This window comes from Cydia fagiglandana, chromosome 19 (genome assembly GCF_963556715.1).
Source record: "Cydia fagiglandana chromosome 19, ilCydFagi1.1, whole genome shotgun sequence".
NCBI classification, from domain to species: domain Eukaryota; kingdom Metazoa; phylum Arthropoda; class Insecta; order Lepidoptera; family Tortricidae; genus Cydia; species Cydia fagiglandana.
This window is the reverse complement of record NC_085950.1, coordinates 8,219,361-8,246,996: the sequence shown is the minus strand read 5'-3', so window position 1 is coordinate 8,246,996 and position 27,636 is coordinate 8,219,361. Positions and strand designations below refer to the sequence as shown.

General features: G+C 36.9%; 1 protein-coding gene across 1 annotated transcript in view; it reads left to right on the top strand.

The window, feature by feature from the left end:
• Positions 1 to 27,636, top strand: part of LOC134673789 (anillin-like) — a 96,189-nt gene that overhangs the window by 27,762 nt on the left and 40,791 nt on the right. Inside the window, exons 2-4 of the mRNA XM_063531816.1 lie at positions 5,105 to 5,319; positions 11,898 to 12,123; positions 15,540 to 15,723. Coding sequence (XP_063387886.1) covers positions 5,105 to 5,319; positions 11,898 to 12,123; positions 15,540 to 15,723 — 625 coding nt within the window. The remainder of the gene's footprint in view (positions 1 to 5,104; positions 5,320 to 11,897; positions 12,124 to 15,539; positions 15,724 to 27,636) is intronic.

Genomic DNA, 27,636 nt, shown 5'->3' with positions numbered 1-27,636 from the left:
ATAATTATGTGATATGTGCATTAAAGAAAGGACTAAAATTACTACTCTAAAAATGATTGTTTAATAAATTTAAATGCTATAAAATCATAATTTCATAAAGTGACCCAGCAGACGTATCCATGGCAACTAGAGATTTCATTAGCTTGAACGTTTGCTAGAAACAAAGCGCGTAAGTTTTGTCATTTAAATATTCCAACATTATAAATATCAAGAAAATATTTCAAAAGCTTTTAGTAATCACTCGTTAGATAAACACTAAATAATTGCGGAACACTATTAGATCCCTATCTCTATAAACACACGGGAATTGTGCAATAAGATAATATGTGCCATTCTCAACCAAAAGTGTACTTATTGTCGGTTGGCAATAAGACGCTATTTCCATATAGCTTCTATTTGAAATCAACCTTATCGAGAACCGACAATGAGCTTGAACCTTTTGGTTGCAAACGTCACATATTGTCGTTTTGGCGCTTAAAACAACGTATAAATTTCGTATAGCCGCTCTATACTACGATTTTTAGCAGTATGCATTAGAAAGAACTTCGCAGAAGTAAGTTTGAGGTTCCAAAACGGGCGCTTTTTGAGGTACTTACTTAAAATTGTGATGTATTAAGTATTGACCATGCTACATTAGGCAATTCCATTATTATTAACAATTAAAGAGCTTGATAAAAACTGCACGCTAACTTCTATGGAGTTCTTTCTAATGCTAAAAAGAACGAAGTATAGGAAATCACTAGGTAAGTGGAGGTAATTCAACTAGAAAAAAATTGTAGTTTTTGGTGATTATAGAACTCGCGGCTTTACACCGGCCCCTTGCCATCTGTGCTACCGAAGCTTACCCAAGAACCGTATATTATTCTTTTTAGGGTTCCGTACCCAAAGGGTAAAACCGGACCCTATTACTAAGACTTCGCTGTCCGTCCGTCCGTCCGTCTGTCCGTCCGTCTGTCACCAGGCTGTATCTCACGAACCGTGACAGCTAGACAGTTGAAATTTTCACAGATGATGTATTTCTGTTGCCGCTATAACAACAAATACTAAAAACAGAATAAAATAAAGATTTAAATGGGGCTCCCATACAACAAACGTGATTTTTGACCAAACTTAAGCAACGTCGGGAGTGGTCAGTACTTGGATGGGTGACCGTTTTTTTTGCTTTTTTTTTTGTTTTCTTTTTTTCATTATGGTACGGAACCCTTCGTGCGCGAGTCCGACTCGCACTTGCCCGGTTTTTTTTAACTGTGAGCGAATAAAAAATAATACTTAACATTTTAAACACCAAGAACGTTTCATAAGTCTAGACCACAATTGCAGTTCAGATAAACACTGAATAGCTGCCAACCGCCATTAGATGCATATCTCTATCACACGAGAATTGCACAATATACGGATAAAGTTGTCGCACGGCGTTTTAAAATTGCTGCAGTGCACGTATATAAGTACCTACTATATTTCGTAGAATATCAACGTGCTAACTTTTACAATAATTACGGCATACCTACAGGGCGTTTTAGGGTTCCGTACCCAAAGGGTAAAACGGGACCCTATTACTAAGACTTCGCTGTCCGTCCGTCCGTCTGTCACCAGGCTGTATCTCACGAACCGTGATAGCTAGACAGTTGAAATTTTCACAGATGATGTATTTCTGTTGCCGCTATAACAACAAATACTAAAAACAGAATAAAATAAATATTTAAATGGGGCTCCCATACAACAAACGTGATTTTTGACCAAAGTTAAGCATTTTAAGCAACGTCGGGAGTGGTCAGTACTTGGATGGGTGACCGTTTTTTTGTCTTTTTTTGTGTTTGTTTGCTTTTTTTTGTTTTTTTTTTGCATTATAGTACGGAACCCTTCGTGCGCGAGTCCGACTCGCACTTGCCCGGTTTTTTTGGACAACTAGCCATATTGTGCGAGGTGATTAGCTAGCTCATACTGAACAACTTTTTCTATGGGACCAACTTTTCGTACCTTTCCTACGATGATGTAGATCCATCGTATGTGTAGATTTAACCGTTTTAAAAACATCTGCGTTAATATATTTAAAATAGAAAAAGCCGGTGTTATTATGGACCTTATCTTAACTACATAATGTACAAACACATTTGCAAAGGTGTCAAGGATCCGCCAACCTGCACCACTAGGGTTGCCAACCGTACTATATTATATAGTATTGTACTATATTTTGGCTCTCTGTACTATATACCTACTTTTAATATATAGTACGCTAAAATGCTATATTTCCGATTAAACGTATATTACACTCATGTTTAGTATTTTATCTAAAAGTACTATATTTTTTGAAGTGTACTATATTTTGATGCCTTATTCTAGAAAATACTATATTCCACCAAAAAAAAGTTGGCAACCCTATGCACCAGTGACCCACTGGCTATAATGGAAACACCTACGATCAGTACGAACACATGTCCAATTATATCCAAATATAGTTGTATGTGATCGATTATAGCCATTATTACTTTTGTATGTTCAAACTCATTGTTAGTAAGTGTGCTTGTTAATTACTTTTAGTACGTACAGTCAGCTGCAGAGGAAAGGTACAACTACCTACCCCCATTGAAATTTGTACCTACGCAAAGGTGCTGAGCCAATAGTATGTTGACTGTACATATAACTATCCCTGATTTTTGGACAAAGTATGTCATTATGAAAGCCAACCCCACAAACGTTTATAAATTCGTCAGCGGTAACCGCTACCCATGTTTTTTTTTATTCGTTATGGTATGGGGGTTTTCGGATAAATCGATCTAGCTAGGTCTTATCTCTGAGAATAACCGAATTTTTGTATGTTTTTAGGTCTCAGGCTATAAGGTGGACATGTTTTTTTAATTTTAAAATAAATAGGTTCGAAGTTAGTTAAGAAAGTAACCAAAAAATTACCATTCCCCCCCCCCCCCTTTATCTCCGAAACTACTGGGTCTAACATTTTGAAAAAAATACACAAAATAATTCTTTAATGAAAGGAAAACCTTCTACAAATAGAAACTCGAATCCGACTCGCACTTGGTCGGTTTTTTGAGCAAAACTCTGGTATATTCTTTAATAATGTATGGAAATCATTATGACTTTTCGTCGCCTCTGTTATCCCGATATATTTAGATAAGATAAGATAAGATAAGAGATCTTTATTTGCATACCATAGTACAGATGTTATATACATGGACCCTGGAGAGGGTGTAGCAAAAATTGGTGGTTAACAATTTCATAGTATTGGTTATTATTACTACTGAGTTATACTTACTTAGGTTCGATACTTATACATTTTCTAAATTGCACTTCTCTTTAAAGTAATACTTATACATTTCTAAATTGCATTTCCGACTGAATTTGCCGATAAATGATTGTCATTAGCTAAGGTCTCGGCTATACGAGTCATCGTCATAAAATTGAAAGGATTTTTGTGACGTTCTTGGTGCGTCATGGGTAGGTACGTGGAGCCAAACAGTCATGGGTAAAACTAAAAGATCTCTAGTCAAAGGTCAAACGGAGATGGAAAAGTCCATGCTTTAAATATTTATTTTATTCTGTTTTTAGTATTTGTTGTTATAGCGGCAACAGAAATACATCATCTGTGAAAATTTAAACTGATTAGCTATCACGGTTCATGAGATACAGCCTGGTGACAGACAGACGGACAGCGGAGTCTTAGTAATAGCACAGAATAAATAATAGTACTAGGTACAGGAGACTCACTTTCTAACAAAACGCGTCTGTTACGATCAGCACAGATATGGCCGCTAGGTGACGACAGCGCCACGCGCGGCTTATGGCTTTCCCCAAAATTGGGGTGGAACGGATGTACTTTTAGCTCCCTGTAGCAAAGCGACGAAATCGCGGAGTGAGCCACGCCTGGTAATAGGGTCCCGTTTCTACCCTTTGGGTACGGAACCCTAACTAGATGTCGTACCAACTACTTGTATTATACGAATTGCTTCTATACATATATAAGGTTTTTATACACAGAGAGCTCACATTTAAATATCGACTTATGTTAATTAGGTATACCTCTCGCTTCAATCATTAATAATAAATTATAGTTCGGCAAAAAATTGGCACCAAACGTCGTCCACACAAATGTTGAATGTCGACCTCGACCTTACGAGTTTGCATATAAATATGTATATATTTGTTTAAACCAGGGGTCTCCAACCTTTTTTACCTGAGGGCCATATTGCCCCTCAGAAACTTTCGCGCGGGCCACAGTCGGTTTTTGCGCCGGGGTAGGGTGTCTGGTTGATGCTGTTATGGCTCATCTACACGATGGGCCAACGCCGGCCACTCCAGGGACGTAACCATGCGGTAGAATGAGATAGCAATATCACTTGCGGCTAACGCATAAATGCGTCCCTTGGACTGGCCGGCGTTGGGCGTTGGCCCATCGGGTAGGAGCCCTTAAGAACAGTTCCACTCTCAATGAATGCTTAACCCCTGCAGCCTCGCTCACGCGCACTCGCTTTGGGTGTCAGCGGGCCGGATTTGGCCCGCGGGCCGGGGTTTGGAGAACCCCTGGTTTGAACGAACGCGTTGAGAATTTATTGTAAGTTGGCTGCAGATCTATTACGGTAGATAAGTTATAAAGTTGTTCGTTTATGGTTTATAGCATGTTAGGAAAATAATTGTTAGAGTGCGGTTTCGTATCAATCTGAACACCTTTATGTAGCCCGCATATATGGAACTGCTGTTGCAAGGCATAACTTTTAACATTGTAATTCATTGTACAATTGTGACGCTACCGTGACATATTTGCAGCTAACTACACAAGGGTTAGTCAACTTTTTCTTGTCACTCGTTGCCATGGTTACTGTCTCCTGGGTCACTCTTAAAGTCCTAGTTTTTTCGTATATAAATGAACCAAACTTGTATTTTTGTGGTGGTTATAAGGCCTTTAAATAATGAGACATCTACTAAGCATGTATTTAGAACAGAGTCTCTAGCAAACTATGCTACTATTGTCTCCTGGCTGATGGGACAGAATAACAAGAAATAGTTGATCGACCCACAAACATTATAGGTACCTAATATATCCTTTCAGAAACAAAAGCTCCCAATCAAATTAACAAGACATTCACCTTTCCAGACAAAAAACCAGCAGTACCAACCACACCGACAAAAACTAGACGAAACTCCCAAGACGAGGACAGTATTAGTGTGACCTCAGTCGGCGGGATCAAAGGCAAACTGGCCGCTCTGTTTAACAAGGAGCAGACGATAAGCGAGACGACCATAGCCAATAAGTTCAAGCAGGAAAGGGAGAGGGAGATGGAGATGTTGCAGAATAGATTTCATTATAAGGTGAGTTTTTTTGGTGTTTTTAGCGATGCAGGTGATATCGTCCAGTCTTTCGTTAACCTTTCTAGTTTGTGTTGCTCGCGCGATGACTAGTCGTGCTTGATATGAAGTAGCGGCAGTTTGTGGAAAAATGTCTGACGTGCATACACGGCACGAGTTCATAAATATGTATACATTTCTTCACCTTAACCTATTGCAATAAGGTGAAAAAATGTATACATATTTATAAACTCGACTGTACCACAAGTTAATGTAGTTGTTGCATCTTTACCATAGGTACTTTTGCAAGGTAGTTCTGTGCATAAAATACACTAAACAACAATAAAAGCGGGTTAAGCGGGTCAGTTTATAAAAAAACTTCCAACATTTCCAACCCATTGTCATTGCTTAGTCACTAAGCAAGTAAGCATTAGACAACAGTCGTGTATCGTCGCAAAAAGTCGCCGCTCGCTTTTAGAAGTTAAGAACACACGTACATTTTAATATCTCAAAGTAAAATACTGTCTAAAAGATGATAAGTACATTATACCCGTCTCTATCAAATTAATATAATACAAGAAAGACGGGTAAAGCAAGTGAGGAAATACCACCATCTGTGCCCTTCTGATCAGATAGAGTCACGACATGCCGACCTAATAGTACCACGTGAAATAACTTGGTGTACTTGGTAAAAAACTTAAACAGGTTGCTTGCGCGATCTGATAATAGCAGCGTTGTGCTTTAGTGCGTCGTTTTAAACGAAAATGCTTGGTAAAAAAACTAAAATGTTACTTTTCTCAAAATAACTTAATTTTTTTTGAAGTGAAAACTTCTTTAGCGGCGCTGTGCACTTTTTGTGATGGGGAAGAAATGTTAAACTCGCGACATAGTCTGTTCGAGATCCTGACCATAGAGACACGTGACCTGAGCGGCTACCGTGAAAACCGAAATTCGCAAATTGCGGGGATCTTCCTCTTTTACTCCAATGAAGGTGTAATTAGAGTGACAGAGAAAAATCCCCGCAATTTGCGAACTTCGATTTTCGCGGTTATAGCCCTGGGGGCCGATTTTTGAATTTCAATCGTTCGATTTCGTCACTCGAAAATCGGTGGAAAACAGCGAAATGCTAATTTTTGAAATACGAGAGATAGAAATTGGGAATCTAGTGGTATTGACCACTCGTTTTCAATTCTATTAGTAGAATTTAAATGCCTAGTAGTACAGATATTATTGAACGAAATACACGAAATCGAGCGATCGAATTTCAAAAATCGGGCCCCTGATCGAATAACTCACACACACACAGTTACAATGTCATTGAGTTTTCACTTCTGCCGGCACTCCCGGAGTGCAACCCGTTGTTATTTTTTTATTTAACTTCTTTAGAAGGTGGCTAAAATAACTGCACTCCCTTTGCCAGGGAGGTTTTAGGATTATACTGAGTAACTTTTAGTATGGGCTTATACCAATCGAAAAATCGCGAAATAAAATTGGCTGTTTCATACATTTTGGCTGGCGCGTTTTCTATTTTTTATTTCGCGATTAGGGTTGGTCCCATAGTAAAAGCAGCTCAGTATAATTCGAAAACCTCCCTGGCAACGAAAATGCAGTGTATTTTCAGCCACCGTGTATAAAATTCTTACTTATTTACATTTGTAAATAATATATCTTTTTATATATTAGGTATGTATTTGCTATAGGTACGGTTCGTGACAGTATTGCGTTATCTGACATGCCCCCATTCCGTTCGTGTTTAAAACTATTTAACAAGGTTTTTCCACCGCTCCTTACATGGAAATTATTGTGCAATTATATATTTATGTTAATTTTAGTATACGCGTATCTTTTAAACATATAGTTTATCCAATATCGACATTTACAGGCCTTTTTCCAACAGAAGTCAAATGTAAACTTAATACTATATATTTTACTAGAGTTTCTCAAGTTTTACAAATCGTGTGGAAAACCAGTTTTCCCTTACGTCTTACTGAGTAATATAACCAGGTAAATCGCGGTAAGGTAATCATCGTCTTAGATGTTAATAGTCCGTTCTACTACTTAGACCAGCGGCTCTCAATCTTTTTTTTTGACGGAACCCTTTTGGAAAGCGAAATACTTGATGGAACCCTGTACAGTCAGCCAAGAAAGTGGTAGACCACTACTGACTATACATAAAATTTAACCTAACCCTACATAAAAATTTTCGAGGCAACTAAAGCAGGCCACTGACGAGCCTTCCAAATGGATGCCGTTACAATGGATTCATCCAAATGGAGGGCATCCTAATATTAAACATTGTACGTTTTTGACATTCACGGACCGATTTTGGATTGCAGCCACGCTATTTGGACTGTTGGAAGGCTCGTCAGTAGCCACCTTAAAGCATATGTTCTAAATTCTTGCGGTTTTTCAGGGGTGTCGCGGAACCCTAGGGTTCCGCGGAACACACTTAGAGAATGGCTGACTTAGACTCTTGTAATTTTTATGTCCTGCCGTGTTTTGACCTAGTTTTGTCCGTCACGAATATTGAGTCATTGCAATTAACTACTAACTATCTAGCTAGTTGGTTAAAATAGTTGATACCTATTCGTTTTTTTGTCGTCTGTTGCATTATGTTATGATCTTCTTCCTCGCGTTATCCCGGCATTTCGCCACGGCTCATGAGAGCCTGGGGTCCGCTTGACAACTAATCCCATGATTTGACGTAGACACTAGTTTTTACGAAAGCGACTGCCATCTGACCTTCCAACCCAGAGGGTAAACTAGGCCTTATTGGGATTAGTCCGGTTTCCTCACGATGTTTTCCTTCACCGAAAAGCGACTGGTAAATATCAAATGATATTTCGTACATAAGTTCCGAAAAACTCATTGGTACGAGCCGGGGTTTGAACCCGCGACCTCCAGATTGCAAGTCGCACGCTCTCACCGCTAGGCCACCAGCGCTTCTGGTGCATTATGTTATGATAATCTACTTAAATGAAACGCCAATCGTAAAATCAGAAAGTTTTCAATTCAGTTTGCAAGAAAATGACTAAATGTGAAATAAACCAGGAAAAGTGTGTAGGCTCAAGGGAAAACCTATGTTTTCCTTAGAAATTACCGCATGTTACAAAGTTACTTGCAACTTGCATAATGCTTTCTACTCTACTGGTTAACACTACTGTATGAAATGTTGTGAAATTACTGGTAGCATAGGTTTACTAGATAAATATCCAATTTTAGGGTTCCGTACCCAAAGGGTAAAAACGGGACCCTATTACTAATCCCAAATTGAGGTTTCGTATTTATTCCGCCCAGAATGAGGAAGCTCTTCAAACTTGCCTAATTTTATCAATATCTGACCAAAATACAAAGAATTACAACAAAGTAAATTACGGGACACGTGCGAGTCGGACTCGCCCACCGAGTGTTCCGTACTTTTTAGTATTTGGTTTTATAGCGGCAACAGATATACATTATCTGTGAAAATTTCAACTGTTCATGAGATACATCCTCGTGACAGACAGACGGACAGTGGAGTCTTAGTAATAGGGTCCCGTTTTCACCCTTCGGGTACGGCAGCCTAAAAATCGGCCCACCAATATCAGACTAACCCTGCTAGCGACAGGTAATACCCAGAATGTCGCAATTCTTAGTACGTACTAAGAAAAGCCCTTTTTGTGTGACCAACACACCCATTATGATACGTAACTTACTAGGTCTCACATTTTCCACTGTACAAAAATAAACCTTAACGCTATGACTTAAAAGTCATATTTCACTACTAACACGATACGATGTTGCTAAGATTCTAGGTTATGTGTAAAAATTAACACCGTTCTAAGAGTCTTACAAAATATACCATCACAGTTAACTGATAATCAACCTTAATGCTAAGACAATAAGGTATACCGACGGTCGGTTAAGAATTCTGTTGTTAAAAGTATGAGCATTAGTAAGTTGTTTTTAGGGTTCCGTACCCAAAGGGTAAAAACGGGACCGTCGGTCCGTCTGTCTGTCTGTCTGTCTGTCCGTCTGTCTGTCTGTCTGTCACCAGGCTGTATCTCATGAACCGTGACAGCTAGGCAGTTGAAATTTTCACAGATGATGTACTTCTGTTGCCGCTATAACAACAAATACTAATAACAGAATATAATAAATATTTAAGTGGGGCTCCAATACAACAATCGTGATTATACAATGAAGTATTTTGAACAAATTAAATTATTTCCAGGAAATATTTTAATTTGTTTTTTTTTATCAAGTAGAAACACTACTATATAAATTATAAACTGAAATAAATGTCATATATATGTTTTTCTTAGTATATGACATTTATTTCAGTTTATAATCGTGATTATATTGCCGTTTTTTTGCGCAATGGTACGGAACCCTACGTGCGCGAGCCCGACTCGCACTTGGCCGGTTTTTTAATAATCTAGTATGGTGTTAACCCATTGTATGAATTGTAGTCTTTACTTGACCTGGATTCGGTTTCAGTGATGTATGGTTACGCACATGTTTGCGATTTCTGTTGATAATATGGCTAAGTGTCATAAGAGTGTGAACGCATATGGTGTTATAATATAATAAAATGACCCAATTTTAATTATGTCATTATACATATTTCCATTTTGGGCATTATGGTTGTCTAAAACCAAACATATTTTTCGCGTGCCTTACAAAAGTAATCAAAATGTACTTTATGGCGCGATAAGGCAAAAACGCTCAATATTATGCAATACAATATGTTTTTATACAATTTCAACTCCGTAGGTGTGAATAGATTTGCAGAGGTATAAAAAAGGGCATAAAATAGACGACCTTGTAGTTAAATTGAGGAAATACGTTCGTATACTTGATGGGTACCAACTCAACTCAACTGTACCGAGTAAAGTACATGATTCGGGTTAAAGAATTTTTATTTTCTCAAAAAGAAATTTACATTTCACTTATATGAGAAACATTTTTATATAACATTTGATGAATAGGTACATAAAATTCATATTATTTATACATTGCGTAGATAAAGTCTTAAGATTTTACAATATTTAATGTTTGCTTCGACAAACATGCATTATTATAATACGATAATTGATTAGGCACGTAAGGACTGTATCGTTTATTATAAATACAAATAAAACCTGGTCTAACTGTTGACGTGTGTATTATTTTGTATTACTATGTTCTTAAGGTATACTCTGGGGGTATTTTTAAGCCATATCTGATATAAGAAGGTTTTACATTTATTTTATTTTAGGGACTTTATGATGATTTTAATACCGTCTAGCAATTGTAATTTGGACAAGCCTATCGAGCTTAATTTGAGACTATTTCACCGATTCCTTGGTACGATTTAAAGAAACAAAAGGTTAATATGCTGCCAAAATATGCCATCTAAGTGTCCTTTTCATGATTGCTCAATTGAACATCCACAGAATAAATGTGGTGATTTTTTATCTTTACATGAAAACGACTTTTTATGCAACATTTTGGATGCCCGTCAATTTCTGACGCCAGCGAAATGAGGGAAACAGCTAAAAGAATCTACCGAAATCCAAAGCCTAACGGACATTCATGGCGTTGAACCATGGCTAGAACAGGTCGATAGAAACGCTCCATGATGGTTATATTGTATACCAAAGTCGGGGTTGTCGTAAGTAACATGCCATATTCTCTAAAAGGCCACCAAGCACAGATCCAAAACTTTTTTTCCAACTAAAAGAAATGATTAGACTATGCCCAGATGTTTCGCTTTACGAATCATATGTAATTGCTGTTTACATAGTACGATTTTTTTTGTGTAATATCTCGTCTTGTTCGCAAACCGTAAATTTTCTTGTAGTATTTGTCCAAAATCGTTGTAGTTACTCGGGAGGATTGGGTAAATATTTTCCAAACCATATGCTTTACGTGATCTCCCAGGACGAAATGTTACTTATTATTAAAGCACTAATTAAACTATATGTGTAATTTTTTAATAAAAATATAATACCAGAAAAAACGGCTAAGTAAAGTTGTATTTATAATAAACGATACAGTCCTTATTAGTTGAAAATTAACTTACACTTGCATTTACGACATGCCACTAACCCGGGGCAGGCTCACTCCGCGATTTCGTCGCTTTGCAACAGGTAGCAACAAGTAGGTACATCCGTTCCACACCAATTTTGGTGGCTAATGTAGCCATAAGCCGCGCGTGGCGCTGTCGCTACCTAGCGGCCATATCTCTCCTGATCGTAACAGACGCGTTTTGTTAGAGAGTGAGTTTTCTGTACCTAGTACTATTATTTATTTTGTGCCCGGGGTTAACCCGTTAAACCATTAACCCTGATTCAAATTGTACTGGTAACCATGGTAACTCAAGATTTAACCGCTTAACCCCGGATCAGTGGGATAATGCAAGTGCCGCTAAGACTATTAGAGGGACTTAACAAAATAATAGCCTAGAAAAATTGTTCCGTGAATAGGCCATACTGAAAGTTTCTGGATTCTGATATATGAGACGACTTATTTTTTCTAAGTGGCCAGTCCAGGAATTTTCAGTATACCCTAAGTATTTGCTCCAGTTACAACTTTCGCTTGTTCTAACCTTCTTATTATAATATTTTTTTTTATTTCAGCCAAAACCCGAGCCAGAACAGCCAAACGACTCAGACGAGGACCAAAATGACAATGACCCCTCAGAGAAGGCCCCTCTCATGGGCAGCACCACCAGCCTGACCCCTAAGAAACCTGAAGTCATCGCTAACATACCCAAAGTGACGTTCGATGAGGCCAGGAAAGCTGAGGAGAGACGGGAAAAGATCGAGGAGAAGATTGCTGGCGCGCAGCCTGTTAAGAGACGAAGTGAGTATTTTTTTTAACGAGCCTACACTGCGACCCTCACAAGAACGGATTGCTATCAGAAAAGTGGGTTAGGTTAGGTTAGAACTGCGATATAAGGTGTCCCACTGCTGGGCAAAGGCCTCCCCACTAGAATTCCAATCCTCCCGGTTAACTGCAGCATCCGTCCAGTTGCTGAGATATGTGTTCAGGTCGACCTGCTATCTCTTAGGCCGAACCCACAATGTATTTTACAATGTTTTACAAGCTTTTAATTCTTCTTCAAGCAGAAACAGAAGCAAGAAGCTTCACCTGTCCCGTTGTCCGACTGGGGGTCTCATCAAATCTTGCAAGTTAAATTCGACCCACTTCCCGGTTTCCGATGAAGCTGTTTGAATACATATATAAGTCGGGGGGCAATACAATATTGATACCATCGAGCTGATCTGATGATGGAGACAGGAGGTGGCAATAGGAAATTTGTGCTAAAACAATGCAATTTGTGTTTGCTCTTTTTAGAATTCGCTGACCCAATATTACAGGGTTCTATGTTTCACTTTTATCGAACTGAAATTTGAACATTGTCATAGTGACATTAAGTCGAATTTTAACTATCTTGAAAATGTAACATAGAAGTAGAACCCAGTAATATTGGGCCTGCGAATTGTCTCGATGAGTATTATTCGCCTTTGGAGAGAAAAGTCCGAGTAGAGTCCCTAAAACTTTTTTCTATACCGCTCATTATATTCCTTATGATATGATATGAGAAAGAAAGGAGTGAGTGCTGAGGACACGAAAGACAGAGGAGAATGGAAGAGAAAAACATGTTGTGCCGACCCCACATGACGTGGGATAAGGGCAGAGGAAAGAAGAAGAAGAAGCTCATTATATTCCTTACGTTCCGACTTGCTACGATGCCGAGATATTATACGAGCCTGAGCCTCGCTTGACAACTAAATCCCAAGAATTAGTGCATGTACGAAAGCGACATCTCTTCCAACTTATAGGGGAAACTAGACCTATTTTCTCACACTTAACAGAGAAACGAAAATCCAAGAAACTCCTTTACCCCTTTACACTCCTTTACAAACTCAGTTACCGGCGCTTCTATTATGTATATTTTTCTTATGCTCTGCCGCGTGCCGCGTACCTACTGTACTATTTTAAAGAGTGGTTATATTTCAGAGTAGCGATCGATAACATTTAATACGTTATGAGTATGTAAATGATCTGTCTTTACCGCGAATGATCTGCATTTTCATATTGTGAATTCAGTGAATTCCCCTTTATCTAAAGTTACATAAAAACACATCTCAATTTATTTACGAGTAAGTACCGTGTCCACTATAGTAGCCGCAATACCAACTGGCGACTGATGTCATTATGCCATCTCTTTCACTCTTGGCTGGTCTCAACAAGGGTAAAGGAGATAGCATTGTGACCTCAGTCGCCAGTTGGTATTGCGGTGAGTATAATTCTATTTTGATAGCCGGACACTAGGTATACTTAATGATGATGATACTAGAACTACGTCAATACATGTTAATGTTAATTATATGCAAAACCGGTTCAAATAACATTTTCCTAAGGATATTAGCATACAAGTATGCCATTATGCAGTTTATTATAAAATGTATAAAGTTTAAATGTCATTGTAAAAATAAGAATAGCATTAGAATAGTTTATTGCGACACCTTGACATGAAACATAAAATAAAAAACTATGAAATGGAAGTCGGTTAATAATAGCATAAAGATAAATAAAATATAATTATTAGATTTCATCTCCGCGATCCCAAACCACAGAATCAATAATAGTACACTACAGACTAGCTCTCTAACAAAACGCGTCTGTTACGATCAGGACAGATATGGCCGCTAGGTGGCGACAGCGCCAAGCGCGGCTTATGGCTAGCCACCAAAATTGGTGTGGAACGGATGCACTTGTAGTTGCAAAGCGACGAAATCGCGGAGTGAGCCACGTCTGCTAAAGGTTAAATAATAGTTCCCCCTAATTTTTTTGACACGTTTTCGATAGTGTTTCGACATTTTGCTGATATTTTTATGGATTGTCTGGTAGAGGTCACTAATTACTGCCAAACCATTAAAATGGAAAGGCACTTCTTCAAAAATGTGTACGAAATTAGTATTTGATACGCCCATGATATTAACCCATGAAAGGCATTGAAAGGTCTCATCATCTCAGCCATAAGACGTCCACTGCTGGACATAGGCCTCCCCCTTGGACCTCCATTCATACCGGTTGGAAGCGACCCGCATCCAGCGTCCTCCGGCGACCTTAACAAGGTCGTCCGTCCATCTTGTGGGTGGACGTCCTACGCTGCGCTTGCTAGTCCATGGTCTCCACTCTAGCACTTTTTGACCCCATCGGCCATCTTCTCTGCTTGCTAATCCGGTGGGCTATGTCGGTGACTTTAGTTCGTCTACGGATCTCCTCAATTCTGATTAGATCACGCAGAGAAACTCCGAGCATAGCCCTCTCCATAGCTCGTTGAGCGACTTTGAGTGATGAAAGGTCTACTAGACTATATTCACCCATCAAGTAGTCATTGGTAGTGAGCAATGTAATGTTTTTATTCGTAACCTTTATAATGTAGTTATATAATGAGGCCCTTGTCACCTGTCCGCACATCCTTCATATTTTTCTGATGCTTATACTTATGTCCTGGGCATATAGTTTAATGCATTACGGCCAGGAAGAGCTATAATTATGTGCATGTTGCCCTTCCGGCAATTTCACCTGCTATTTGCTCTCCTGTTTCTCGAGCTTAAATATATGTTTTACAAAATGGTAATTATCAAAAGATAATCATAGTCAACATCGCGAAAGACGAAGCATATTGCGGGAATGTCCTTTTGTTGGTATGACACGTGCGTCATTTTATAGGGGCACTGTACAAAAAAAAAACTTATAAAAACGCAACACCTCTTACATAATCCACTACCACCTCTGTAATCCAATATCCTTTGAACGTCTAAAAATACTTATGGCCTCTAAAGATGCTGATAGACTTGAGTATCACTCGAGAAAAACATCAAGCATTCGCATTTTGAGAAGCAGATTCGGCGAATTGTTCGACACACACAAGTCTCAGCACCTTTATACGTCCGTACTTATTTCAAATCACAATTTTAATTTCGAAACTATCACTCGTATTTCGCTTAAGATAAAAAATAGTTTATTCAAGTAGGCATATTACAATGCGCTTATGAACGTCAAATATACCTAAACCGACTCCAACCGTACACCCGAGAAGATTTAAATCCCCCCTCTATTGGAGGAAGGTATCCCAATATGGGACCGGCAACAAACTCGGCGGGACACATCTTTTCAAAACATTATGACATCTTATAATTAACCCATTATGCATTACGAACTAAACAACTGCTTATTTTAAACTATTCTCATTTCCATTCCAGGTTCCCAAGACTCGCCCGTAGTCCTATCCGTCCTAGAAGACGTAAAAAGAATAAAAGTGACCAAGAAGAAGGAGCCAAACGGCACGGTCACCAGCCAACCGGCCAGTATATACCCGCATCTATCCGATATAGAGACAGACAACTCCAATACTCAGGACGAATACTCAGATTGCGGAGGCTCAAGGTGTGGATACTACGCACTAGAGTGCGTCTTCCTGTTTCTGTGCATTTGATTCTTTTACAGGTCGTATTTGTGTTCCAATTCGAATGTTCTCGTCAGTTCGACGGTTTCAAGTTGTGGAAGATTCGCGAAGGTTCTGGAAGGATTTTGACGGTGAAGCGAAGCGTTGTAAGACGAAAAATTGGCCGAATGTCGATAGCATTTGGTTGGCTTCTGCTGGCGATTTTCATTTGTTTTATACCGATGCCTTAGCAAAGGTTGGGATATTTGGACGGCGCTCTATAAAACATATGGGATGTCGTTTGACATTAATGGCAGTGGCGTGCAGTGCATACAAAAAAAGGTAGGCACTAGGGTAGGCAGTCCATACAAAATGACCAAAAAAAAAGTTGCCGATTTTTATAGTTTGCGTTACATTCCTTCAAGAATGACTCTTCTAGAGCCCGATTTAAGTCTTATCTCCACTGCACGCCACTGATTAATGGAGTTCCATTGAAATGGAAAATGTATGATCTCAAGAGACATCTGTGATCCATTTGCTATCGCTGTTGGGTCTTTTGTAAGTTATGTGTAGACTGATTTCTAACATGTGAAAATGTAATAGTGTTGTGGTTTGTAGCATTCAACTTTGTTGAAGAATTCTTCTTTTCACGCCACTGTTCGGAAATGTGGCAATAGATGGTCTAAAACCAAGCTGGAAAGTAGGCAATAGCTGTAGCACCTGAAGCACCACTACTACAATGTTTCATTGTTGTCATCATCTGTCATTGGTGACAGTTCGCTACAGCAATGAGTATCATTTAAAACATAAAAATCAATAAAAGGTCTTTTTTTGCGCAACTTTTTCCTTCAAAAATAAAATTAGGTTATTTATAGCACCAATTTCTTGTTTAAAAAAAAAAAAGAAATATCAAAACCATTCACTTAATTTTTTTTAACAATTATCCATTCAGTTCACGCTTAAGGCGTTTTTTTACTTTTGTAGCTGTTTGTGGTTTTATTAGCAAAAACGCTTCTAATTTTAGAGTCGGTTTGAAGCAAATAACAGAAAAACGCCTCTTAAAAGTGGTAAAAAAGGCGGGATCTGAAAATACCTACAGAATTGGATAGTGTAAATTATGTTTGACTAAAAAATATAAGAAACGCGTATCTACGCTCGCTATAAAAATGAGTTCTTCTAGTGAAGAAAATGATATTCTTACGCTGACGCCTAGGTACCGAAATTCAAGAGACAGTACAGGCAGTGGCTAGTAATTTGCTACCAGAGAAATCGCGGGCTAGTACTTATAGTTATGCAAATGTTTTCTTATTTCCTCGCAGTAGTCGTGAAAAGCACTATGTAATGCCTCGGCCGGAAACGCTAAAGATGGACTCGTATTATTCGAGGGCCTCCACTAACGTGTCGGCCCTCGAACTCACTCGTCCATCTTTTAGCGATTTTCCGTCCTCTCCTACAATGTACTATTCCGATCCTGATAAAAAATGTGCCAGAAATTCAGTTCCGAATTAAAATTGTCTCCGTTATGTCACGCACATAAAAATATAAATAAATAAGTTAAAACTAAAACGTGACAATCTAGAATTGTCATTTTTGCAGATTTTCTGTCCTAAGGTGACAGTCCATTTCCAACGACAGCTGCACTACTGTTCATTTTACTATGGAAATTGACAATAACACCGACGCGTTCAGTACCAGTAGTGCAGCTGCGGTCAGAAATGGAATGTTACCTTTATCGGAACCGAGAGTTCTTGTACCAGCACTAAAGGAGACAAAATCTTTAAAAAATGTTTAAAAAGTGGGGTTTACAACAAAAGTTTTTGTAAAGCCTTGTAACTACACGCCTGTAGTCCTTTTTTAAAGTAAAACGACAAAGACTGCTTCAATATATCAAGTTGGATTAGCAGGGCTAAGTGTTAAGGAAAAGACTGTATTTTTAAATGACTTCGATTCTGTACAATTAAATGCAGTTTTATAAATTTTATAGTATGACAATAATGTCCTAACGATCACGTTGACATTGGCATTAGAATGTCAGACAATTAAGTTATGCGCATAACATCGGACATAAGGCTGGGAAACTTGAAATGTAAGCTTTGCTACAGCGGATCTGAGACTGCTAATATCTAAATATAAATGCACATTAAGTATAAAGTCTGATATAAATATGCCAATAATTCGTTTAAATTCAATTTGATAGTAGTATATTGTGAAATTAAATCGCGTTTTTACGCAAATTTTTTAGAAGCGATGTTCTAAAATTAACTATAATATGAACTTCTGCGCCGAATTTTATACCGCTAATTGACCTTGAAAATAAATCACATTTTTTACGCTTAAGGTGGTTCTCCTTGCTCGATTTTCATACAACTTTCTTGGCACCCTAGCTCCTATTATATAGGGTTTCTTCACTTGTATATGTAATGTTTGGGTAGTATATATATTTCTGTCTTCGCAGAACGTAAAAAAATACTAGATTTTGATTAAAATTATTAAGAAAAAAGCCTTTGAATATTGGTAAAATTTTGCCTCATTGCTTGTTTGTGTGAGTGATGCTTATAGTATCGGTGTAATTCTAACATGGCGACTTCATTTGACAAGTAATCATTTTTAATTTGTCAAAGGTGTAACAGATGGCACTTTAAAACCGCAACACAGATTACCTGTGTATTTTGTTTTATTTTCACTCAATAGAGGGAGGTATATTTAATGCACAAAGCATGTTACGAGTATACCTACTCATTTAAGAATCTCCTTTCTGATATAATTTCATTCCCAGATTTAATATAACTTAATAATTATTATGATTATTACACAATAAAATACATTAATATATTTATAGAAAGGTCAGTCCAAACAATCATTCGCGTTACGGTCGTCCACCGAAAACCCTTGTGAATTCTGCTTTCGTTTCGGTAAATGTTCTCTGGAAAAGCCTATATTTATTGTAACAATGATTTTTAAACTAAAATACCTAGCTATATTTTTCTCAAAAATATATATAGTAGTGGACCCTATAATGGACGTGGAACCAGTTATGGGACAAAAAACCACAAATCCTCTAAAATAAGTATCTAAAAATAGTTTATAAACACTGTCTGTATATTATCATAAATATGAGTCTTAGAGCTGTTTCAATTTAAAGTTTCATTAAATTTGGTTATTTTTTAAGAAATTGGCGTCAACCCAAAAGTTGTCGTGTCACTGAAAAAAAATACCACTACGAATTCTTAACAACTTCGCTAAGAGAGGTGAGTTAATTTATTAAATTTTAATTAATTAATACTCGATGAAAACTAGAATGTGTTTTGTTAATTGCATTTACCATGAGATAATGTATACAACACACTATGTTGTGACTCCACAGATGTAAAAAAAATAGTGGTATTTGGCCCAATCCCATTATAGGAGCTGTAAAACTGCATGCCTCCTATAATGGGACAATTGACATTATAATGCTTGCCATGGCATAATTTCATGTTTAAACAATACAGAAGTAAAATGTAGTTACGAAATACGTCAACCAGGAGGTATTCTCGGACTTCGCATAAATTAATATCGTTTTTCCAAACTTTTATTTAACTTGCCCTGTTAGTTTGTGTGGGTCAAATTTTGGTAACTGAATTTGAGCCACTTTTCGATTTCCGATACAATTGAATTTTTTTGTAAGTACGTAATTAAGTATGCAAATCTGATGATAATGCAATATTATATATGATAACATCGACCTGATCTTATGATGGAGACAGGAGGTGGCCATGGGAATTTTATCGAAATAAACCCTAACTAATTGTGTTAGGTATATTAGAATTGTCTCGATGGATCTAATACAATAATAATTGGCTGTGGAAAGAAAAATACATTCATCGATAAAAGCTTATACCAAAAATTGATTTTTTTGCCATAACTTATACCCCATTTCAATATTTTATACTGATAGAGCAATGTCCATTATAGGGGGCCCATTACTGGATCCACGTCCATTACTGGGGGCCCATTACTGGAGCTTTGGTGTCCATGACTGGAGAAGAAAAAAACATAGTTTTAATTTGTTAAGTATGTGGAAACTCATTGCAATATCTTTGATACAACACGCCTAAAACATGAAAGACGGATAGGACTTTCATCTTTTAACACGCTAAGCGGTAGACCAGTTACATGTATAAGGGAAATATCATAAATACTCCAAATTTCTTCTTAAATGTCCCATGACTGGTGCTGTTACTATAGGTATGTGGAGAAAAATGTCATCTTCTTGTAAATAAACAAGATTCTATAATATCTTCTGCTTGTGCATAACAATAACATTAGTAGATGATACTTTTAGGGTTCCGTACCCAAAGGGTAAAACGGGACCCTATTACTAAGACTTCGCTGTCCGTCCGTCTGTCTGTCACCAGGCTGTATCTCACGAACCGTGATAGCTAGACAGTTGAAATTTTCACAGATGATGTATTTCTGTTGCCGCTATAACAACAAATACTAAAAACAGAATAAAATAAAGATTTAATTGGGGCTCCCATACAACAAACGTGATTTTTGACCAAAGTTAAGCAACGTCGGGAGTGGTCAGTACTTGGATGGGTGACCGTTTTTTTTTTGCTTTTTTTTTTGTTTTTTTTTGCATTATAGTACGGAACCCTTCGTGCGCGAGTCCGACTCGCACTTGCCTGGTTTTTTTTCAAAAATGCTGCCTTTCACCCGAGTTAAAACACTCTACTTTTCATTTCGCATACGAGGAAAGTAAAATGCATGTGTTTTTTTAAATACATTTTTATAGTAGGTATTTTTGAGAGTAGGTATTTTTGAGAGTAGGTATTTTCAATTAACAATTTGGCCAAAAGTAATTTATGGAATGGGGAGTCAAATATCAGAATGGAAATTGTATAACAAATCCATTTATACCCAAATTTCAATTGCTTATTGTAAAAAGAATAATAAAATCGTACTTGTAATTGGAACCTAAACTGCTCTAGTGCAGAAACGTATCATTTCCTGCACACCTTTTACAACAACAATGACCCTCTTTCATATATTCGGTCAAATTGTGCTTTTTGAAAAACTAATTATAGCCAGCCTTTTATGAATGTAGTATGATACCTTAGGGTATGGTGCTTTACGCACACTAGCGTCCCTTCCCCTCCCCCTGACGCAACCCACCCTTTTTGCATGAAATATGTCCCGGTTCACAGTTTTTTACATTTTTTGAGGAAAGTATACATTTTAGGAAAAAAAGTGTCAATGAAAGAAATAATCCTTAATAAATTCTTAATAAAAAAGGTCATATTCATTTTTTTTATATCATGCACCTAATTCATGTATTAGCTTGTCAAAATTCGAAATAACATAGTTTTTACTTAGGGTTCGAAACTCATTTATTATACACGGTGTAACATGAGGAAACTGAATAATTTTAGCAGCGTATTCCTGATCACATTTAGAGACAAAAATGTCCTATAAACTTTTTTGAAATTCGCCTAGTTTCAGAGTTAATACCAATAAAAAAAAAACAAGTTTCTATTGTTACATAGTTCAAAACGCCTTTTTGATGGCGATGTTGCTACTATGGGATTTAGTCTAAATATCCTTATTGATATGTCAAAAAGTGACAAGTAACACTTTACAAAAACTAAGTTTTACGAAAAAAAAAACCATTTTAAGTGACAATTTTTTGTATACAAATTCATTCATAAAATTAAAAAAAAAACCAAAAAAAATTTTTTTTTTGGCGAAATTGACCTAAACACATATTACATCTTTTCCTTTTTTTGACCTCATGTATACATTTTAGGATAAAAGTGTCAATGAAAGAAATAGTTCCTTATTAAATTCTTAGTAAAAAAGGTTATATATTCATTTTATAACACTTATTATACAAGGTGTCCTCAAGAAATGCGAAAGATTTTATTTCTGAGGTCAAATTAAAAGAAGGAAAAAATGTTTGTATGAGTTTAGGTCAATTTCGCCGAAAACAATTTTTTTTATTGTTTTTAGGGTTCCGTACTTCAAAAGGAAAAAACGGAACCCTTATAGGATCACTCGTGCGTCTGTCTGTCTGTCCGTCTGTCACAGCCGATTTTCTCCGGAACTACTGGACCAATCAAGTTGTAATCTGGTACACATATGTAAGTTTGTAAACAAATGAATTTTAAACATGGGGGCCACTTTTGGGGGGTAAATGAAAAAATTAAAAAATAAAAATTTTCAAACTATATCATGTTACATATCAAATGAAAGAGCTTATTGTAAGGATCTCAAATATATATTTTTTATAATTTTCGAATAAACACTTTAGAAGTTATTCAAGAAAATAGGCAAAAAATGACTATTCCCCCCTCCCCCTTTATCTCCGAAACTACTAGGTTTAAAATTTTGAAAAAATACATAAAATAGGTCTATGATGACAGGAAAACCTATTAGAAATGTACAGTCAAGCGTGAGTCGGACTTAATTACAGTTTTTGATCCGACTCCTACGGATTTTTTAAAGATTTCACTCACGTTTCGCATAAATAATGTTTAGTTTTAAGTTTATAAAATACATATGTATGTTAGTCTGTAAGGTATTTGTAATATGGGCCTTGTTCCCTGAATTAAATATCTAAATAAATAAATAAATAAAATAAAAAATACATTGTTAAAAATTGTGTAATATACGGAATCCTTGGAACGCGAGTCCGACTCGCACTTGGCCGCAATTTTTTAATTTTTTGAGTATATATGTATGTACATAAAAAGTAAATGTTATTGGTAAACTTGTCAGTTAACATGGATTTTTACTTTTTTTTCGGTAAACATAGTTTTTGCAACGTGTTACTTAATTGTCACTTTTTGACATATCAATAAGGATATTTAGACTAAATCCCATAGTAACAACATCGCCATCAAAAAGGCGTTTTGAACTATGTAACAATCATCATCATTTCAGCCTATATACGTCCCACTGCTGAGCACAGGCCTCCTCTCATGCGCGAGAGGGCTTGGGCTATAGTCCCCACGCTAGCCCAATGCGGATTGGATGTAACAATAGAAACTTGTTTTTTTTTATTGGTATTAACTCTGAAACTAGGCGAATTTCAAAAAAGTTTATAGGACATTTTTGTCTCTAAATGTGATCAGGAATACGCTGTTAAAATTATTCGGTTTCCTCATGTTACACCGTGTATAATAAATGAGTTTCGAACCCTAAGTAAAAACTATGTTATTTCGAATTTTGACAAGCTAATACATGAATTAGGTGCATGATATAAAAAAAATGAATATGACCTTTTTTATTAAGAATTTATTAAGGATTATTTCTTTCATTGACACTTTTTTCCTAAAATATATTCTTTCCTCAAAAAATGTAAAAAACTGTGTACCGGGACATATTTCATGCAAAAAGGGGGGGTTGCGTCAGGGGGAGGGGAAGGGACGCTAGTGTGCGTAAAGCACCATACCCTATGGTATCATACTACATTCATAAAAGGCTGGCTATAATTAGTTTGTCTTCCCCATACATTAGAACACAATTTAACCGAATCAATAGCATGAGAAATGAAACGGATATTTCTTGTTTTCTTTGCATTAGCATTTTTCTCTCGATAATTTAATCAATTTGCAACATAAGTAGAAGAATCCTCATATATCCATAAATATCAAAATATAAAAGGACATACATTTTCAGAAGAATTCCCCGTGCGACGTTGCCAAGTGGTTTAAAGTACAACATGCTCGCAACGTTTGGATGTCAATAACTCGACAATGAAAAATTATATTTCAAATCAATTCAAACTTGATATTTTTGACAGTAATGGGTTACTTAAATAAGAAGGCATTTTTCGCCCGGGTCTACTATGGTCAAATGGTCTAGTGGCTTTTAGCTACTGAGTATAAGTCTAACAAGTTGAACAGCATGACAGGGTTCAAACCACGAACTCGAAGACTCATTTCTTTTTGTATTTATTTATTTATTTTGTTTCATCTTTTTGGAAATTTTATATGCCTTATTTTAAAAGTTATTTTAAGTAAATGTGTTGTATTTGATTATTTCATGTAGGTATATCATTTCAATAAAATTTTGGAAACTTATTTTATACCTGGTCAAGCAAATCTTGTCAGTAAAAAAACCGGGCAAGTGCGAGTCGGACTCGCGCACGAAGGGTTCCGTACCATAATGCAAAAAAAACAAAAAAAAAAGCAAAAAAAAAACGGTCACCCATCCAAGTACTGACCACTCCCGACGTTGCTTAACTTTGGTCAAAAATCACGTTTGTTGTATGGGAGCCCCATTTAAATCTTTATTTTATTCTGTTTTTAGTATTTGTTGTTATAGCGGCAACAGAAATACATCATCTGTGAAAATTTCAACTGTCTAGCTATCACGGTTCGTGAGATACAGCCTGGTGACAGACGGACGGACGGACGGACGGACGGACAGCGAAGTCTTAGTAATAGGGTCCCGTTTTACCCTTTGGGTACGGAACCCTAAAAAGGCGCGAAATTCAAATGTTCTATGAACGATATCCCTTCGCGCCTACATTTTTCAAATTTGCCGCCTTTTTCTACTGACAAGATCTGCTTGACCAGCTATACTTCGTCGATAGTTGACTTCTTATATACCTATTCTGCGATCCTAATTAGCCTCATGCATGACTTTTTTTTAATTATTTTAATCATTATTTATATCCTTTGAAATCGGAAAATAAAAATACTTTTATAAATCTTCCCATAATATTATTAAAAAATAATTAAAATACTGAAAATATTTTACTCACGTAAGTTTAGTTTCGAAGAATAACATACGCTTAAAATAATTCAAAAGAGAATGCTAAAATTATAAAATAAAAAAAAACTGGCATTGTCGGGGTTTGAACCATGTATCTTAGCTACAATCTGATTTTTTTCAAAATAGAGGCTACGGGTGCCACGAGCACATGACATTTGATGGTCGAAAACATTAGTTGCTTCTGAATGCGTTGTAATTCTTAATCGTTGCTCAAACAAGAATTTATTATTTAATTTCCAATCTTTTTTCAACAATAAACATTTCATCCGCTGCGCCCTCTAGGTTACTTTACTGTAACATTACGAATGTGCTGACATTTGACACTGACTTTAAGGTGACTTTAAGTACGTAAGTGTGCGTGAATGCAAGAAATTGCAATATTTTGCAGTTGGATTCCGGTAATAACGAAATGAGACAATGTTGAGTTGAACATGTCTCGATTTAGATGTAGTATTTTTTATAGTTTTCGCACATATCAACACATCTTATGAAACTTTGTATTTTGGGAGAAATAGTGAAAATCCACAATTCGTGCACAGTGACGCCATCTTTTGGCTGATAATCGGCATCCCATCCCTAGACATCCACCCTGCATCAATTTAAAGATTTAAATATGAGCTTTTATAGCATTGAAAGATGGACTGCTAATGCCTAAAAAAGTCATATAATATCATATTACGAACAGTCTGATATTTGTCAATAAATCGATTTGATAGTAAAATAAGTTGACGTTAAAGGCTCATTTTGACTGTAACTTTTTGAAGGGTTTGGACTTTTTGAAGGATATTGCTTAACTTTTTCGCTTTAGATTGCTAAGGATTGTAAAAAGACTATGCTCTATTGGCTTCGAATGGTTGATACTATGTAGTAGTGTATAACTTTGACTGTAATTCATATCTTTCTAGGATTACATAAATTTGTCTCCTTATCGATCAAAATTATCAGTTAAACATAATATTTTTTAATTAAACAGTACTGGGATAACGTGAACTTACTTATATACTTTATCTTCTAATATTTTAAAGTTACACAAGTGTGTTTCTAATATTTTAAAGTTACACAAGTGTGTTTGCATATTTACATTCTGGCAAACCAATTTTTTAGTAGAAAAAGCCGGCAATTTTGAGCAATGTAGGCGCGAATCGCGTGCGACTTGCAATCTGGAGGTCGCGGGTTCAAACCCCGGTTCGTACCAATGAGTTTTTCGGAACTTATGTACGAAATATTATTTGATATTTACCAGTCGCTTTTCGGTGAAGGAAAACATCGTGAGGAAACCGGACTAATCCCAATAAGGCCTAGTTTACCCTCTGGGTTGGAAGGTCAGATGGCAGTCGCTTTCGTAAAAACTAGTGCCTACGCCAAATCGTGGGATTAGTTGTCAAGCGGACCCCAGGCTAACGCGAGGGAGGGAGGCGGGATAACGCGAGGGAGAGTAGGCGCGAATCGCTCCCCCATAAAAAAAAAAACGCATATGACACTGTCCTACTGACAAGTTGGATTGCCTGACTATATGTAAACTTAGTTTAAAAACAACGCATCCTCTTATCATTCGCCTTTATCTAAATGTATGTGCGGCGCGGGAACCTTGGCAATAACACGGATTTTACTAGGCCGAGCCAGCAAATGGCAACCGGTTTACCAGTATTACGTTTACTGCTACTTAAACATTACGTTTCTTAAATAGGTACATTAATCGTAAAACGTGCCTTTGGTGTCTATATGAGGTTTAGAAAGAAAGAAAGAAAGAAAGAAAGAAAATACATTTATTTACGTCAACCAACCAGTTAAATTACAAATTTTATATGTTATTTACTGTGTTACTTGTATTACGATGCCATTTTGTGTCAAAAATAGTCGATTTGATCCCGAACGTTCAATACTTAAAGTACTTTTTGCTTGAATTTTGTACGTTTTGGATTCGAAAATGACTAAAATGTCCACCCTCGGCTTTTACCGTTCTTTGGATCCCTTTGGATAGTACAGTATATTAAGCCAAAAGCAAATATCTTATCATTTATATGACTGCATTAAAATTTAAAATATAGGGAAACCTAACACGCCATATCAGGTAAAATCTACTTAGTATGACATTTGATACATATGAAGAAAGCCAACAGTAATTTTCGCAAGCAACTGTTACAGATGAGTTATTTTCCAAGTGTATCGATTGGCAATAATCTAGTATTTAGAATTAGGCTTTAGTAAGACCACAAAGGATGAGTAGAGATCGAAAATTTATAAAAAAAACCGGGAAGGTGCGAGTCGGACTCGCGCACGAAGGGTTCCGTACCATAAAGCAAAAAAAAAGGGAAAAATTCAGAAAGAAAACGGTCACCCATCCAAGTACTGACCACGCCCGACGTTGCTTAACTTTGGTCAAGAATCACGTTTGCTGTATGGGAGCCCCACTTTATCTTTATCTTTATTTTATTCTGTTGTTAGTATTTGTTGTTATAGCGGCAACAGAAATACATCATCTGTGAAAATTTCAACTGTCTAGCTATCACGGTTCGTGAGATACAGCCTGGTGACAGACGGACGGACAGCGAAGTCTTAGTAGTTAATAGGGTCCCGTTTTACCCTTTGGGTACGGAACCCTAAAAAGCCGCAACAAACGTTTTTGTGCCCATAATAAAGTGAAGAGTGGTCGAAAATTTCACACGATGGCAGGCTTTTTGCCCAGGAGTGGGACAGTAGGCTCACAAAAGGCATTCACATAATACTACATATGTGACGTTCCGCGGGTATAGGTACTTTATGGCGGTTGGCACAAAAAGAAAATAAAATGTGTCCCAAAATAAATGTCACTTATGTTACGCATTTTCACATACATTTTGTAATGGACCGTTACAAAACTGACACCCAAAATTTGTATAAAAAACTGGGGACTCTTTTTCTTTGTCTCATTCAATACTCGTGATTCTCAGTCTAAATAAACCAAAAATAAGTTGATGGTTTTTCGATAAAAAGTAAATGGTGCCATTTTTTCTGAAAACCCCTATTAACAACGCTCCAATACTAAATAATGCGGTGCTACGTGACGTAAGCGCCCACCGCCATAAGGTACCTTTGCCGGTGTAACGTCACATCTAGGTACCCTAAAATCTAAGTAATTTGCATTCACCAACTGCAACATACCATAAATCATC